The sequence below is a fragment of the Pelobates fuscus genome, chromosome 4, assembly GCF_036172605.1.
Source record: "Pelobates fuscus isolate aPelFus1 chromosome 4, aPelFus1.pri, whole genome shotgun sequence".
In the NCBI taxonomy this organism is placed as follows: domain Eukaryota; kingdom Metazoa; phylum Chordata; class Amphibia; order Anura; family Pelobatidae; genus Pelobates; species Pelobates fuscus.
Window position 1 is genome coordinate 262843041 of NC_086320.1, and position 19595 is coordinate 262862635.

The following is a 19595-nucleotide window of genomic DNA, read 5'->3' on the forward strand; positions in this document are numbered from 1 at the left end:
AAAATAATAATATATGTGTATATATATATAAGATATATATGTGTATTTTTATATTTATATATACGTATATTAATATAAAAATACACTTACAATTAAATTACACACGTATATATACAATATATATATAATAATTATATACATTGTATATATATATATATATATATATATTATTATCAAATATAAATAATATGTATATAAAAATAAATTAAAAAATGTAAAAATAATTTTTAATAATTTTTTTAAAATTATATATATATATATATATATATGTCATTTTATTCTAACGGTATTTTACTATTAACATATATATATTTATATCAAAATACACTTAGAATGAAATTATATATATCTATGTATAAAAAAATAAATAAATATAATACGAAATATACATATGTCCATATACATAATTACATTAATAATTTCATAAATATACACATAGACTTCAAATATATAAATATGTATATATATATTTAAATTCTACGTGCATATTTATGTAATATTATTACATAATTAAGTAATTTTATTGATTGCAATTTGAGGGACATGCCTGAGAACCAAGGCTGAAAGTCCAGAGAATTTAATTTGTAGCACTATGTTTAACCATGTAACTTTCTATAACACCTTAAAACCTATACATGGGGGGTACTGTTTTACTCGGGAGACTTCGCTGAACACAAAAATGTGTCTTTCAAAACAGTAAAACATATCACAGCGATGATATGATCAGTGAAAGTGAAGTTTTTTGCATTTTTTACACACAAATGGCACTTTCACTGATGATATTATTGCTGTGATAGGTTTTACTGTTCTGCAACACTATTATTTGTGTTCAGCGAAGTCTCCTGAGTATAACAGTACCCCACATGTAGAGGTTTTATAGTGCTTTTGAAAGTTACAGGGTCAAATATAAGGCTTCATTTTTTTCATTGAAATTTGTCAGATTGGTAATGTTGCCTTTGAGAGCGTATGGTAGCCCAGGAATGAGAATTACCCCCATGATGGCATACCATTTGCAAAAGAAGACAACCCAAGGTATGTTCAGCCTTTTTTAGTAGCCACTTAGTCACAAACACTGGCCAACGTTAGCGGTTTTTGCATTTTCTTTGCATTTTTTACACACAAACGGCACTTTCACTGATGATATTATTGCTGTGATAGGTTTTACTGTTCTGCAACACTATTATTTGTGTTCAGCGAAGTCTCCTGAGTATAACAGTACCCCACATGTAGAGGTTTTATAGTGCTTTTGAAAGTTACAGGGTCAAATATAAGGCTTAATTTTTTTTCATTGAAATTTGTCAGATTGGTAATGTTGCTTTTGAGAGCGTATGGTAGCCCAGGAATGAGAATTACCCCCATGATGGCATACCATTTGCAAAAGAAGACAACCCAAGGTATGTTCAGCCTTTTTTAGTAGCCACTTAGTCACAAACACTGGCCAACGTTAGCTTTTTTTGCATTTTTAACACACAAACAAATATAAATGCTAACTTTGGCCAGTGTTTGTGACTAAGTGGCTACTAAAAAAGACTGGCCATACCCCATATTAAATACCCTGGGTTGTCTACTTAAAAAAAATATGTACATGTGGGTTGTGATTCGGGGATTTATGACAGATAACAGTGTTACAATGTCACTATTGATAAATGTAAAAAATATATATAATTATATAAATTATATAAAATATATAAAATATATATATTGAAAGAGCAATTTCCTACTTGTACTTATAGCCCTATAACTTGCAAAAAAAAAGCATGTAAACACTGGGTGTTTTTAAACTCAGGACAAAATTTTGAATCTATTTAGCAGTTTTTTTCATTAGCTTTTGTAGATAATTAAAAGATTTTTCAAGTAAAAGTCCCAAAACATATTTTTTTTACATTTTTCACCATATTTTATTATTTTTTTTAAAGTGAAATATATGACATGATACAAATAATCGTATGTAAAGAAAGCCCTTCTTGTCCTGAAAAAAACAATATATAATTTGTGTGGGTACCGTAAATGAGAGAGCAGACACTTACAGCTAAAACCGCTCTGGTCCTTAACGTACAACATCGCAAAAACAGGCCGGTCCTTAAGGGGTTAAAGGGACCCGATATGCATCAAAACAGCTTTAGCTTAATGAAACCATTTTTTTTCCATATATAATTTTTATTAGGGAATGTTATCCATGCATATATAATATATATAATGAAGCCATTTTGATGGATTGATAGTGCTACCGCAGTCTCCCTGCTCAATATTCTGCCATTTAGGAGTTAAACCAACTTTTTTTTATGTTTATGCAGTCCTAGCCACACCTCCCCTGGCTGTGACTCACACAGCCTGCATAAAAAGAATGGGTTAATTTGCAATCAAATGTTAACATACTTTAGAAGTTTTTAATCTCCTTCTCTGTAAATTGAATTTTTATTACACTTGAACTGTTGACCAAAATAAAATAAAAATTAGCTTATCTCTACTGAATAAACGTATTATGCGATTCTATTCCCTATGGCATTCAACCTACATATCTTCAGAATGATTATGCAGGCATTCCTGGCATATTTGGGAATGAGCTCAAGTTTATTGATAATCAGGTAAAGGAAACAATTGCCTCCCTTAATGGCAGGGGTCATTTATTGGAATATAGCCATAAGCAAAGATTAGCATTATCCTGTTTTTGTTAGCAGTGTAGCATACATTTATTTATATATAGCAAAAGCACCATGTTTCACTTTATTTGAAACATATATATTAATTTAGAAGACACTGCCTTGTTTGTACCCCAGCACAAGTGTTTTGCTTTAGCAAATGCAGTGTTAGTAATAATTGACCTCAAGCAGTCAGAACTATCTTATGTTATCATTGCCTAACTCAGTTCTTTTATGTCTGGAGGTAAACCCATATAAACACTCAGACATACAAACTATGAGCCATAAAAGGATTATCAAATGTAGCTACAGGGATCATTTTCATACTAGGTTATGTATTGTAGTATCCAGGCTTAGAATACAGTTTCAGAACCTCGGGTAAATATATCCAGACATTTTTAGAGTGGTACTCGAAGAACATTGAAATTCCAGTAATTAAAATGGCTGAATTTCAGTAGTTCACATGTTTGACAGTTTATATCAATAAACAGGTGAGATTACCTTGTAGATTTTGCAGTGGCAAAGTCATTATTCCTCCTGCTGCCGCAGCTGCAACCAGTCCTTGGATGTTGGTGAGATTGGCTGTAGGTAATGTCAAGACCAGTCCCTGTTGCCCTCCTAGCTGTCCGGCCATATTAAATGGAATGAGTATTGGTTGGTTGAGGGCAGGAGCACCCCCCGGCATTACTCCTGCTACAGCCGAGGCCAGTTGTTGGGCTGCCAAGAGTGGCTGAAAAATAAAAGATAAATTAAAATGAAATCTGTTACAGTTATTTAACCAACTTAGGTGTCAGCATTAAACAAACACAAATTCATTGTTTCTTTCTTTTGCATTATTTTTGTTTTCTTTGTCACTCTATGCAGAAGATTAATATAAATATGTGCAGGTTGTACCATAACATAATATTGGATTTTTATTGCATGGACAATATTGAAATGCCTTGAACCTAATAAAAAATAGAGTAATATTTAGCTAAAAATATGTAAGGAATATTGATAGATGCTTCAAAGTAGCCCATGCAACATATAATACTTGAGAACAAACCCTCCATGGCTTCATGTCAAGTCAGACATTTATGTTTGTAATACGGATTAAGGAAGAGCGCACACATAAAAATACTGTTTTAAATTTTATAATGATACTTAAAATCACCTATCTCAGCAAACAAATATGGAGATTAAGTTCCACCATATGGCCACATTGTGTTAAAGGACCACTCTAGTGCCAGGAAAACATACTCGTTTTCCTGGCACTAGAGTACCCTGAGGGTGCCCCCACCCTCAGGGACCCCCTCCCGCCGGGCTCTGGAGAGAGGAAGGGGTTAAACTTACCTCTTTTTCCAGCGCCGGGCAGGGAGCTTTCCTCCTCCTCTCCATCTTGATCGCGACGTCATCGGCTGAATGCGCATGCGCGGCAGGAGCCGCGCTCGCATTCAGCTGGTCGCATAGGAAAGCATTTACAATGCTTTCCTATGGACGCTTGCGTGCTCTCACTGTGATTTTCACAGTGAGAAGCACGCAAGCGCCTCTAGCGGCTGTCAATGAGACAGCCACTAGAGGATTTGGAGGCTGGATTAACCCTCATTATAAACATAGCAGTTTCTCTGAAACTGCTATGTTTATAAAAAAAAAGGGTTAATCCTAGAGGTACCTGGCACCCAGACCACTTCATTAAGCTGAAGTCGTCTGGGTGCCTAGAGTGGTCCTTTAAGCGCACCACTACTTCACAGTACCCCAATATCAGTGGGCCCTACACTAATTCCAACATGGGAGACAAATTAAATAGAGTTAGTGCTAAGTAAGCTAAAGTGTATTTTAACAATATGTTGTAAGAGCATTATGAATATATATCATACTGAATATATCATACATAATTAATGTGATAAACGCAATTCAAAAAATGACAGTGTCAAAACTAAACAATGAAAGTGATAGTGCTTTGACGTATATACTCACAATGCATATCATATATCTGCTCTATACTAAAAGAAAATTATGTTTAAAGTGACATTTATGTTTAGTCAGATACAAGTTCCACATGTTGGACTTTTTACTTGCTGATAGAAGACAGCAGACTTGAGCTTATCTGGACTTTCTAGCAAGTTCTTAGCTAGTTTCATGACTTTGCCAAGATTGCATGTGCTAGAATATCATGTATTTTGTATGTACTATTCAATGTATACTACCCTAAGGGTACCAGACACTCACGTGTAAAAGAATGTATGTTGATCTAATGAGATTTTATTCAAATTTGATATCAGGGTATAACTAGCTTTAAAAGCATAGCAAGTGGTGAATTATTAGACATGAGTGAGACATTAGACATGAGTGTTTGCCAGAACCGTCACAGGGTAATAAAAGACACATTCAGATGTAATACCTCAATGGATTATTTAAGTTTGCAAATACTGTAAAAATTAGCCGAGAGGGCAGGAAAAATGAAATTGACTAATGCATTTAATGTCTTCTGGCTCACCCTCAAAGACCAAACGTTTAGAGTCTCGGGTATGCAAAATAGTAGAGGTTATGATTATTAGCATCTTCTACTCAGGGAGAATAAAGAGTCGGATATCATTCCTAGCCTACAATAAGTTACCGAATCCTCACAACATCCTCACAAGAACTTTCATGCCAACATGCAGAACCCATTACAGGCCCGATTTTACTGGGATCAAGAAATGTCAGGGATTGGGATTGTTGCATTCAATTCATGAAATACAGAGAAAAATTGATAGGGTAGATACAAAGCTTCACAAAAACACATGCAAAGCATTGGAAATAGTCCTATAAATGGCCTACCTCAGAGCTGCAGAGTAGGGGGTAACCCAGAAAAGATACACAGAAAAGGAGACCATTGAAACAAGGGGATCCTGAGAAGCAGTTCTGGACACAGAAAAGGCACTTGAATGCCATTCAAGTGCCTTTTCTGTGTCCAGAGCTGCTTCTCAGGATCCCCTTGTTTCAAGGGTCTCCTTTTCTGTGCATTCAATTCATCACTATACAAAATGCAAGCTCAATGCAAAGACCAGTGAGGGCTGAGCTAATAAGAATATGTTAGACTAAGGGGAGTCTGAGCAGAACATCAGTGATAGGGTAAACACCATCATTAGTAGTAACTGGATTTAAATGAAAGCTAAACACCACGATTTAGCACTGTGTCCCTAAATGTATTGCACTCTGTGTTGTGTAGAAGAATTTAACCTGATTTACTTATTAACTGCAGAACTCGAATAAAGAACTTTCTAATGTGGGACTCTGTTGAGTGTTTCTGCAACACACATTTGTCTAATGCAAACATCTTTGACTTTGCTGAAACCTATCTCAACAGCTACTAATAATACAAATTTAATGATTGCCAAGAGCAATATGATTTCAAAAATCCCAGAGGATATCTTAATATACTTCAGCTGTTCCATTCCACTTCTGCCTCTCTATTCATATCTGACACTTACACGTGGAGATCGCCAAGCCAAGTAACAGAACTAACAAAGCGTATGATAACGTGCATTGAAAACGTTTTCTTATTTCGGCAATTTCAGTCATTTTACTGCATTAAGGATCTATGTTCATGTATAGGGAAAATATCATCAAGTAATTACAAGAAATTACATACATATTACTCCGTGGTACAAAAGACAATTTTGTGCGATTAACATACAATTGTAGAAAAGGCTAAATTTGATGGACACATACATATATTTATTAAACCTGAATTTGCATCCTCTATTTCCAGGATTGGAAATTAATGTTACCTTTTTATTGCTTATGTGCTCCAACCCACACAAAGAATAATCATGTACACAAATACACACAACCAATACAACCTGTAGTGTGAGTAACCGTTTGTTACTACAAGAGGGTCACACCACATTTTAGTTTTTGGCACTGAGCTGCGGTAGTTTCCAAAAATTCCATTGTCAAGTGCATACTGAGATTAACCTGAATAGCGAGAGCATTTGTCAATTTCACAAGTCTTTACTCTGAAGCTCTCTTCATATTATTTCTTGTTAACTTTAACAAAGACTTGATTTTAGAGGAAGTATGTGTGGAGAATGTTGCCTTTAATTTGAAAATGAGGTTATACCAAATTAAGCAGGTAATTACAACTTTACCATTGGTTTGGCCAACAGGGCACAGGAGTCTGTCTTGCAGGGGTATTGCATGGGAGGGGGGCACACAGCGGCTGGAGCCCTGACCCCGAGTGGGATCCCTGAAAAGCCTCAGGTCTTGGCATCATCTTATTAGACCCAAGTTCTCTGTAATACTAACAAGGTTATTTACTAAAGTCAAAATTCAAAGTGGTTTCAATGAGAATTTCAAATTTAAGGCCAAACTGAAATTGCTGACGTTATTGAGTAGCTGACTGAATAGCTGACTTTGAGCACTTTTCCAGTTCCGCTATTTTGACCTGAAACGTGAAATCACTTAGAATTTACTTTGAATTTTCACTTTAGTAAATAAAGATATAAGGTAGAGATAACACCTCCAATTACATAATTTGTGACAGTGCCACGTTAATACAACACATTTGTTGTTAAAGGGACACCAAACTACTAACTGGCCCCTTGTTGAAGTGCTTTATGTGTGAAGAGTGTGTCCTCTTTTTTTCATACAACAAATGCAGATTTCTGCAGAAATTGGCTTGGGCAAACTGAGGTTCAACCATGTAGTATTTCGTTTCGGACACATGAGATAATTTTTGAGAAAGCAGTTTCGGAAGAACCAACATTGCAAATGAATTTGCCTCTAAGTGTGCTGCAATGCAAAATGGCTACAATATTACCCAGTTTAATGGAATTTTTGTAATGCCAGTTGGGAGATGTCATAATTATAACATTATATCTATATTTTTTTGCAGCAGGAGTAATTTTAATTACAAAAGAGGGGATTTGAAAAAAAGTTAAAGGAAAAAGTGAGTGGCTATTTGATGACCGACTCACCCAGTCCACTATAAGAACAACAAAGCTTTTCCACATATCGGGTCTGTAGTGGTAGAGTGACATCCTTCAGTGTGAAAAACAAACAAACAAACAAACAAACCAATGATGTGGGCTGTATCTTGTCCAGTCAAGAGGTGGAAAAAGCAGATGATTGACGGCTAGGGGACAACCACTTAATGTTGATTTTATACACAGATCAAGTGAGAAGTGAACAACAGAGGGAAAAGGAGGCCCAGGAAAGGAGCAGCTGCATATTAGGTGGTGACTAGAAATAGGTGGACTAGCTCAAGTCTTAGTGGTGGTGCTAGTTGTACTAGTCCTTTTGCTGCTAAAGGTACTGAGTTTGGGGAAGCTCTGCATACTTACAGACATGCTGCTGCTACCCCCTTACTTCTTAAAGGAGACCGCAGCTTTACTGCTTGTTTAGAGCTCCTGCTACATGACTAGTAGCTTGACTGCCACTATTTGTGGACCTAGCTGACTGCAGCAGCAGCTACAGATTCTTCTGCTGCTTCAGACTTTGTGTTCCCAATGGCATCATAAAAGAAGAAAACATTTGCCTCCTTAGTGATGAATTGGACGTAATAGACTATACTGAGGCTAAATACTACAACTTATAGCAGTGCTTATAGCAGTGCTACTTCTTGTGGTGGTGGCAGCAGTGGTGTGAGAAGTCCTCATCACTGAGGAATACGTGTTTAGATGCTGAAAAGTCATGGCACTACTGCTGATGGTGGATTGGGGAATATGGACCCTCACCTCCCTGAATTTCTTTGGATTAGAACGTACCATTGATTATGTTTTTTATTTGAATTTTTAATAGAAATGGGAATATGATTGTGTACTGTGTGCATTATTTAGGCCAAATTAGATTTGTTTGTGTTGAAAAATGGGTTGCTGCTTGGTGGGCTTACTACTTCGGTCACATTATTGTGTTGACTTTGTGTGACATGTCATGATTCCCTTTTATTCCAGAAGTTTGGTTCTTAAGGGGTTAAACACTACATTGCACACAGCACACTTGCTTGAACAGCACACAGGTAAAGAAAAAAAAAGACTTTTAAAACTGATTCTTCAATGATGTTGTACTCTGCCTTCCTCTCCTTGATGGAACACAAGTGGTAATACACTATTGCTGCGGCAGCACACTCAGAAAAAATGATTTTTTTTTCTAAGAGCTAAAAAAATACCTGCCCCTCTCGGTGCAATTGTATTGCAACTTGCAATGCATAAAGCAGTGGCACTGAAATAACAAATCAACACTGACACAACAAAAGTGCAACTGCAAATCAAATCATATGTCTCTTTGTCTGTCTCTAACAAGAAAATAAAAAATGCATTTTATCTTCAATGATATTTTAGCAGGATTCTTCCAGGCACTTTGACTTCAGCTTTTGAAGTAGACTGCTGGCCTAGAAGAATCCTGCTAAAATATATAGATTTTTTTTATTGCACCTCCTCTTTTACCCCTCTTATAGCCAAATCTAACTTGATCTGTGAATAAAATTAACATTTAGCACTTGTCCCATAATCATCAATCGTCTTTTTTTCCATCCATCATCTTTTTTCCACCTCTTGGTTAAACATAAGATACAGCTCATTTTATTGAGCAGACAATCATGACAAAAAAAGCTGGTAATATGCTTCCCCAAAATCATCTTTTTCTTCGTTCTAGCTCATCCATTGCCAGTTTTGTTTGTTCCATGATACATTTATATGGACTCATGGAGCTGTTTAATTTGGACGAATCAAATACAATCTTCAAATACAATTCTCAAACAGTTTAAGCTCTAAGTTGCCTCAAGAGGCAATGTCCACTTCATCCCAGGCAGCTTCTAAAATTTCACTTACAGGAAGCGCGGATTGCCGCCTGGCAGTATTGCATCTGATTGGCTGAGAGTGGTCAGTTGACGCTCTCAGCCAATCGGTAACTACCCATTCACAAAACTGGCTTGGAAAAAAGCGTACGTCTCTCAGGCCGGTTTTGTGAGTTGGGAGTCACTCATTGGCTGAAAGCATCAATTGACTGCTCTCAACCAATCAGAGGTGCACTCTGCGCTTCCTGTATGTGAAAATTCAGAAGCCGGATGATGCCTGGGGATGAGCTAAAATCACAACTGGAGGCAACTTTAAGCTAAAAGTCTCAACGGTTGAATAACAGAAGATAAGTGTCCTAATACATTTATACAGTAATAAATGTAATTACATTTACAGAAAATTTTAAAATATGTTCTGTCTCATGAGCAAATAATTTAAACTATACATTGTGCTGGTCAAATGACTTGCAAATGTAAGGAATTGCTGAAACTAGCAACCTATCCTACAGGAGTATCAGCTGGTGTGAAGACACTACCACAGGAAACTCTTTTGTCCCTGTCCCTCAACTGTGAACTATACGCACTTACACTTAATGCCTCTATTTGTACCTGTTCTCCCCAGTACTGGAACCCAAAATAGTGTAAGTATGTCTATTTTGAATTCCCTTTAACGATTGTGCAGTTAACTAAATTCAAATTAATTTTAAGTCGAATCAAGTGATCCTTTCCAATTGGATTTACTGACCCCTAAATCTAAGCTGCCAAAACACATTTGACAAATAAAATCAATACTTTACAATACTCTCTTATCTAATAAACATAATTTCCAATGAATAAATGCATAACAATTAGTTACATAGTTGCACTGGAATAGTTACATGATCCAAATCAAGGCAAATAATTCAATTTGAAATGATTTTGAATTGTGCAACAAAAAGGAAATATAAATCCTTGTTAATTGCAGGGTGGCAATCAGATTTCTCCTTATATAAACAAGTTGTTAATAAAATATGTATTCCCTATTATAGCACTGAATATCTTATTTTGTCACAAAAACAACATCTGTAAGCAGATAATTACAAATCTGTATTATTCTTACTGTAAAGGGTCCTCTCCTCTTCTTTAGGCTAATTTCACTTTCTTTAAAGGGACACAAGTCACAAAAACACCTTTAGCTTAATGAAGCAGGTTTGATGTAAAGCTTGTGCCTCTGCAGTCTGACTGCTAATTTTTTTGCAGTTTAGGTCTTAAAGGATCACTATAGTCATTGATGTATTTAATATCTGTGCTGCTCTAGGCATGACGACACTCGGGCACCCCCTAATTTACATTTGCCCCACCCCTTTCTGTCATTGCCACACCTTTTCCTGTTAAACAACTAACACACACTTTGACTGACAGACACACTCTCAGATACACTGACATACACACTGATTTGACACAAACAATCACTAACTCACTGACATACACACAATCACTGACATACACACACAATGACGCAGACACAGACACTGACAGGCATACACAATCACTCAGACACACACACACACACACACACACATATTCACTGACAGACACTCACTAACAGACAGACACACACACACACACACACACAATCACTCAGACACACAGGCTCCCTCACAGACACAATCACTCAGAAACAAACACATATTCACTGACAGACACACACACAAACTCTCACTCACTGACAGACAGCCACACAGTGGCAGACACACTGACAGACATACAAACACAATCACTCAGATACACACTGACAGATATACACACACAGTCACTCATATACACACTGACATACATACACACTGACAGCAAGACATACACATTGACATATACACACACTGACAGATAGACATACACACTGACATACACACACTGACTGCCAGACACACACAATCACTCAGACATACACACACTAACAGCCAGACGCACACAATCACTCAGTCATACACACACTGACAGCCCCCCCCCCCTCACCTCCACCCCTACCTTCCCAAAACATTAACCAATTACTTTTTCTATTTTAGTTTAAATCCACCCAGCCTCCCTACCTTTGGGAGTGCTGGGTGGATTTTCTTTACCTGGGGACTAGTGGGCCTTCTTGAAGGGAGGGAGGCAGGCAGGCACCCAGACACTTGGACGGCTAACTAAAAATCCAGGCGGGCGGGCGGCACTGGCAAGGGAGCGCTGATTAGTGAGCTGTCTCTGCTCAGCTCTCTCTTGCGCCGCAGAGTGATGCTGGAATATGACGTCATATTCTGGCTCCCGGCATCACTCTGTGGCGCGCAAGGGAGCTGAGCAGAGAGCTCACAAATCAGTGCTCCCTCGCCAGTGCCGCCCGCCTGCCTGGATTTTTAGTTAGCCGAATGCCGCTAGGCTAACAAGGTATTTGCCTGGGCATTTGGGGGTGGCGTTTTTTGCCGCCCCCTCAAAACTGGTGCCCAAGGCAAATGCCTTGTTTGCCTTGCAGCAAATACGTCCCTGAGTATAGTGTCAGGAAAACAAACTCAGGAATTAGCTTATTGGTCAAGATTCCTGTCATCCTTTCCTGTTTTGCCACTTTTCTGAAATCCGAAGCTCTTCGGCACTTTGGAAATTCGGCAATTCGGTTGTGTTCAGCACTTCAGAAATACGGCACTTTGTCAATTTGGAAATTCGGCATTTCAAACTTTGTAAGCATCCGAATGTCCGAATTGCAATAAATTCATCTGTATATCCATTCGGAACGAAACAAATTGCGTAACGAAAGTATCCGCTTTTGTTAAAAAAACAGAAATCACCAAAACAACAGACCAGTATAAAAATGTGCAACTTACAGGATTATTCACTAAAGTGAGAATGTTGGAAATTCAAAGTCAATTTAACGTGAATTTCAAATTTGAGACCAAAACATTTCTCACTGTATGAATAACCCTAGATGAGAATTGCTTAAAATATAGTATTTATCTTAGATTTACTTCAAAACTTTCCATAAATATAGTTTGTTTGTTTTTTTTAAACAAATTTGCACCCAAGTTCAAGACTGCAGCTAATTACAAATTATCCCAGGACATAGTTTTAATAATGGTATACAACATTCAGGCTATTCACTCAACTCCCAATTATATAAAATGAAAATCTGAAAATGTTAAAATTTTTGTAAAAAAATAGATGATCTGAAAAAATTCTCCAGCACAGATATAGTCACAAGTTGTGATTTCGGTACAGTTCTGAGTTTAGAGAATAACCCTGATGCATTCCTGTAAGGTCCTTTAAAGTTGGGTATTTGAGTTGTTAATTGCAACATTAGTGAAGACAGTGCCTTCTACTGTTTAAGGTACTTAAATTTGTATAGATCTAAAGAGATTTGCTATAAACATTAAATCTAAAATGAAAACGTTCCAGCAAGATAGATTTTATTTTAACTTTTAATATTAATTTAACATTCATTCTGCTTTTGCTACTTCTTTCTGAAAGTTTAATTCAGTATTGGACAATAATGACATTTTACAGGCTTGGAACACAAGTTCTGGTTATGTTATCAGGACAGAGCCACACACAGTAAGTGTTTAGGGGTTTGATATCATCCACGTTAATGGCATGGTATACTGCTAGATGTTTTTAAGCAAAAATAAGAAGAATTCAAGAAATCATTAAAAAAAAAAAAGTTTCCTTTTGTGTTCACAAATAAAAGAAGATCCCATAACAATAACTGAGATCAATGATAAGAGCCTTGAACCACACCATTTGATGCCAGACTTTTAACAAGGCAAGTCATTAATGTAATCAGTTTTACAAGTAGAATATTCCCTTTACAGTGTTGGCACATTAAACACAATGTGGTACACACTTACTAATGAAAGGGTTAAACACATCAATTAGTTTTTGTATTGTGTTGTCTTTCGTTCTTTTCTTTGTAGCTTATCTTATCTTATCATATCTTATCTATCTATCTATCTATCTGTCTAATCCATTTACCTCCATTTCATCTAAATATAAATATGACACAAATATATATATGGATCTAAATTAAATATCTATCTATCTGTCTGTCTGTCTGTCTGTCTATCTATAAGTACTTGTAAACTTGGATCTTAATTATTTTTTGAGCAGTTCACGTTCCATTGCATTTCAGTAAAAGACTGAAAGCATGCTGCCATACACACAGTATTATTTGCTAGATTAAAAACAATACATTATAAATAATGTTTTATAGCTTGTATCAATATCCTTATTAATATATATAAAAAATTGTAATGAATATATAAATGCATTTCACCTACCTGAGGCCCCACTGAGAATCCCGGATGAGTCTGGCTTGGTTGATGTAGATCGTTTGTGCCTGAATCGGCTGGCACGGAGTTGCCTCTGGCCCCTGGAAAGCAAAGAGAATCTCTGCCTTATTATCTGGACTAGAGATCAGCACATTACATTTCACTTGTGATGTCACAGAACATCAGGCTGAAAATGATATGCTTAAATGGTTTATCAATAACCCGAGAGCTCAAATCACTTATCAGCTGCATAAATTATGCTAACATTCATTCAGACCAGCTGGCTCATTCAAGGAGATACAAGGATCTGACAGCAGAGAAACTGAAGCTATCATCAGCAAGACTAATCTAGGTCGCATTATACATCAATTTACATACATGACTTCCCAGCGTGACTGGGTACCATAATTTCCTTTCACGCTCTGATGAACAACAACTAGCGTAATTCCTCAACATGAAACAAATAAATTAGCATCAATAGCATGGGACTTTTTTTCAGATACGGTATAATACCATCTGTTCCTAACTGCTTCCTAGATAAATGATTTGGTTGAATAAGTAAATGATGTACGTTATTTCCTCAATATACCTGACCCTAAAGCCACCTTTCTTTTGTGATAGTGACAAATAAGGTGTCTAAACATACAATACCTTATCGTATGCCAAGATTTTATTGCTGAGATAATTACAAGTGACATGTATAAAAGACATGCTTCATTAATATAATAGAAATGTGAAGGGTGTATGACACAAGACAAAAAAACTGAGAATTCAGCAGACACATTCAGAGTATTTCTACACATTCTGAGACATATCCTGAGTATTTCTACTACTTCCCATGTAATTGCTTCATTCCTAAACTTTGCTCTACAATTCATATTTCTACATAATACAATTGTGAAGATAAAGGCAAAATGGGTAATTTAGCATGCATGTTTAAAAACGTTATATTTAAAGTACATATTTGCTTTCCTGGATATGATTATAAACATAAAGCAATAAAATGGCGTTTCTATTACCACTGCTCCCGTGCCTCAGCCCTCCAATCATTACATTGACTTTCTGTGACCATTAGAATCCAATTCAAAATGTTTCAATGAACCTACAAAGCCCTCAATAATTCCAGTCCCCACTTTATTTCCTCTTTACATAACAAATACACCCCTTATCGATACCTTTACTCTGCCATCTGCTCGCCCCTACATTGCTAACTCTCATCTTCAGGATTTAGTGAGGGCTTCCCCATTCCTATAGAATTCCCAAACCCATGCCTTCAGACTCTTCTCAAGTCTGCAGCCTTTTAAGAAGTCTTTAGGAAGTTTGCCATCTTCCTGGGTGACTCATCTCTTATTACATTTACCCTTCTTAGTTGCCTTGCCTCCATAGCCCAGCTCACTCTCTCCCACTCTCTCCCACTTCCACTCTTCAGTTCTTCAATACACCATGTTTCCTCACTTAATCTCCCCTTCTATGTAAATCAATCCCTTCATCATTCCCTCCTCCTCTCTGACATGCTCTTATTTCTCCTGTGTTTCCTTAGTACTTCCTCACAGACTGCAAGCTTCTATCAGCAGAGCCTTCTTCACCTCTTGTCTCTGTCAATATTACTTTGCATGTCAATTACTTGTCGTCAGATATCTCCATTCTATTATTGTACAGCGCTGGAGAATATGTTGGTGCTATATAAACGGAAGTGATAATAATAGAGATCACAGTGAATGCAGTTGTGACTGGACCTGAGTCTATAAAGTGTAGAGGGTATACAAACATGGTATCTGTATCTGTGAACCAGTACTACGGCTTTTATACTATGGCTTTCTATTGTGTTAACAACCATTGCAAGCCGTGTCTAGTGTTGAAAGCATCAAAGATGTCTGCACTATGTCAACTGAAAGTTGATAGTGTAACAACAACAACAACAACATAAAAAAAATCCTCATGTACACCCATACTCAGTCTAACAGAAACTGGAACCACTTGTCACTGCCTGATTATTTACACTCCTTCAATAATTAAAAACATTTCTAGGTTGTATTTATCGCTGCTGCATATACTGGGCTCCTGTTCTGCAGAAATGTTTTCCAGTCAGGGGCGGATACAGAACCTTATCTGGGGAGGGGCACAGGTAGATTGTTTAAAAAAAAAAAACAATCCAGGCACAATAACCACCACAGCACTGTGTGTGTGTGTAGGATGTAGTGTGTGTGCGTGTGAGACGGGTGCAGTGTGTGTGAGGGGTACAGTGTGTGTGTGTGGGGGGGGGGCAGTGTGTGTGTATGGGGGCCACTGTGTGTGTATGGAGGGGCAGTGTGTGTGTACGGAGAGGCAATGTATGTATATGGGGGCAGTATGCATGTATGGTGGACCATGTGTGTATGGGGTGCAGTGTGTATGAGGGGTACAGTGTATCTGTATGGAGGGACAATGCATGTGTATGGGGCGCAGTGTATGTATGGGGGGCAGTGTGTGTGTATGGTGGCCAGTGTGTGTATGAGGGGCAGTGTGTGTGAGGGGTACACTGTGTGTCTATGGGGGGGCAGTGTTTGTGAGGGGTACACTGTGTGTGTATGGGGGGGGGGGAGAAAGGTATGTGTATGGGGCATAGTGTGTATATGGGGGGCAGTATGTGTGTATGGAGGGCAGTGTGTGAGGGGTACACTGTGTGTATGGAGGGGCAATGTATGTATATGGGGCAGAGTGTGTGTATAGAGGGGCATTAAATGTTTGTTTATGGGGTAGTATGTGTGTATGGGGGCAGTGTGTGTGTATGGAGGGGCAATGTATGTGTATGGGGGGAGGGCAGATTAATAAATCTATACTTTTATTTTTGTATTAAATAAAATATATATATTTTCATATCCCCCCTCCCTGCTTACCTTTGCTTGGGAGGGGGGACAGTACTAATCCCTGATGGTCTGGTGAAGAAGCCCTGGCGGTCCTAGTTGTGAGAGTGAACTCAAGCAGCTCCTGAGGCTAGAGTTCACTCTCGCGAGATTCAGAGCGTTGCCATGGTAACCGCGGCAACGCTCCGAGCTCGCAAGAGGAGAACATAGCACACAGTTTGGGAACCGCTGCCCTGGATAATTTCTCCTTGTTCACTCACTCCTGTACTACTCTGCTAATAAAAATTTTGACTCAATGGCAGTTTTAGTGAAATAAATACTGGAACTGTGAGCCTGCATCGATAAATCCCTCTGTGCTAGTCACCAGAGGGGCAATTGCCCTCCTTGCCAGTTTTCCCGAGAATTACAACATTTTGGTCAAATTGGCAGCAAAGAGAAAAAATTCACAAACTCACATATTTTTCCATGTCTGTTCTTTTGGTTTCATATGTTCTATTCCCTGACTAATTCCCGACAAACAGTCAAAAATCAGTCAACTGGAAAAATCCACATTGCTATATTTCTTGTAGGCACTAATGATCATATTGTCTATACTGCATTGTTCCTTATATTCTTTTTGAACTCTCAGCACACAATAGCATTATTCTGTGTAAGTAAGCCAAAGTACAAGTTCTATCTTTTAAAACCTTCTTACACAAGGTACAGCTACTTGATCTGTAGCTGCGACAGATGCCAGGCAACACTCATCACCTTTAGCACTGTGGGGACTCTGCGAGTATCTTTTGAAAAATGTGTCTCGTGTATTTTTTGATCTAGTAGTCAGTCCCATTCTCCTTTATTTTCCGCGACAGCATTAGAGCAGTGAGATGTTCCCACTGTACATTTTGAGAAACTTAAAGCATATACATTCGACTTCTCTGACATATAGCAAAGTATAGTAATCATCAAAACATACTGACACTGAAAAGTATACTACATAAAGTAGAGATGAAAAAAGGTTAACATAATTTAAATCAACTATTGTATTGTAATAATCGATTCATTTCTGCGATTGTGTTTCATTTCATTGTATTCATTAAAAATTGTAATAAAAACATTAAAAAAAAGAAATAAAAAAAATCAAATCGATATAGTTTTCCTTTTAACGTGATGTTAAATTTCAAATAGCATATCACGGTAGGATGCAATAACATTCACAAGTTTAGGGTTACATAAGGATATTTAACAATGAAAGCTAAGTGCAGTTAATCATGCATATGTGCTGTTAAATTTATTAAAACCCATCATTCTCATTTAACAAAGAGAAAAAATCCAAACTGCTAGTATATTTTTTATTTTTCTCTAAAAGCGTAATGTTTTTTCTATATGGATCCATTGATGTACTCCCACATTTCACAGTATTTTTGAGTGAAGATTGTTGGATCTCTTTTCCTTGCACAGAATAGCCTTCCGTCTACTTACTTTCAGTGTCTAGCTGAAATTCATAGTTAAATGGGCACACCACTGCCCAAATACACAATAAATAAATTAAATCACTATTTAGTAGATATACCCCAATGAAAATTCTTTGAAATTCTTTTTTTTTTTTTGTAGGTATTTCTAAAAACAGCTTGCGAAAGCTGCATATCTCTTGTCTGCTGTCTTTGCAAGTTCTTCCCCTTTTCCTCAGCCAAGACTTTCTGTGGATATCCAATCACTGGCTTCCCAATGCAACTCAATGAGAAATCAGGGCAAAGCAGGTGTTCTGGGTAAATGCCTACTTCGTGTGTTTAGCTCTAGGGAGCTAATCAACCAGGAAGTAACAGGACCAGCTGAATGAATGACAATCAGGTGTGTAAGGTCAATTTATAAAAGTTCAAATTTCTATTGAAAAAAAGAAGACACACATAAAGCACTACAGCAGGCTATCTTGTTTTAGGTGCTCCTTTAAATTTAAATGAATTAATGGTCTATGTCTTCTTAATAATACAAAGAGAATGCTTGCAAAACCTTCCTTTTACTTGCTGAAAAGCTTTCATTTAATACTGGACTATGTATAAAAGTATATCACATATTCAATGGGGTACCTAATGTAATCGGGGAATATTCCAAAAATGTTTGCACAAGGTTATTTTAAAAGGTAGTAGATTACCACATATTAACCCCTTAAAGGACAACCATCACCTCAATGCTTTTATTTTTATATATATAATGATCCTTTCACCAAGTTTTGAAAGGAAATAGATTATTTGTTAAATTAAATATTTGTTGCATATTAGAAAACTCATCCCTACCTTTAGTATATGACTGTGCCCTTCAGGGTTTGAAAACCTTAACCTTGCAGGACCTAAAGGATTTGCTGTTAATGTCTTGGTGCCGGATACCACAGGACACATTCAGACGTCTTGTGGAGTCCATGCCTCTACACACCAAAGCCTACATGATATTAGTCAGATGATTTTAATGTTGTGTATGATTAGTGTATATTTTAGGGAGATATATAGTTTATATTCACTGGAGATACATAAATAAATGGAATTAGAGATAATGGGATCACAATTAAAAGTTGTGCCCAGTGATCTAAGACACCTATCGATTAGTCTTGTTCTTGTCCAACATAAAAACATCACAGGGATTTCCAAAACAAAATTTTACAAATTTACTCTCAGGAAAGTGCAATGGAACTATTAATTGCATTTTCTAATATGCCGCTTGTATGTAAATTGTTCTCGACTCGGACCAACATTTCAGTATCTCAGCAATTAGTTAATACTAAGTTGTAGGAAAAAGACCCATTAGAAAACCATTTATGGTTTTATTAAGTACACATGTATATACACTATTACAGATGTGTTTATGGAAAATCATTTAGAGACTGGTTGAGTACCCATTGATCTTTATTTATTTAGAGATAATCTGAAGAGATTAATTCCACTGCAGAAGGAACCTAACAATACAATACTATTATAAATCTTAAACAAGTGAATGGCTATTGTTATCAGAATATACACACTTTGTTGATTAGTAAAAACTGTAGCATTCGGTTCCGTCTAATCTGGAAATAATAAAGACATATTGGCATGTTATACGCTATTTATTTATTTAT

At 37.0% G+C, this 19595-nt stretch overlaps 1 protein-coding gene across 1 annotated transcript in view; it reads right to left on the reverse strand.

The window, feature by feature from the left end:
- The window catches only part of POU6F2 (POU class 6 homeobox 2), a 385749-nt gene that overhangs the window by 226031 nt on the left and 140123 nt on the right, over positions 1-19595 (reverse strand). Inside the window, exons 3-4 of the mRNA XM_063450641.1 lie at positions 13677-13768; positions 3141-3369 (exon numbers count right to left, since the gene is read on the reverse strand). Of these exons, the coding sequence (XP_063306711.1) occupies positions 3141-3369; positions 13677-13768 (321 nt within the window). The remainder of the gene's footprint in view (positions 1-3140; positions 3370-13676; positions 13769-19595) is intronic.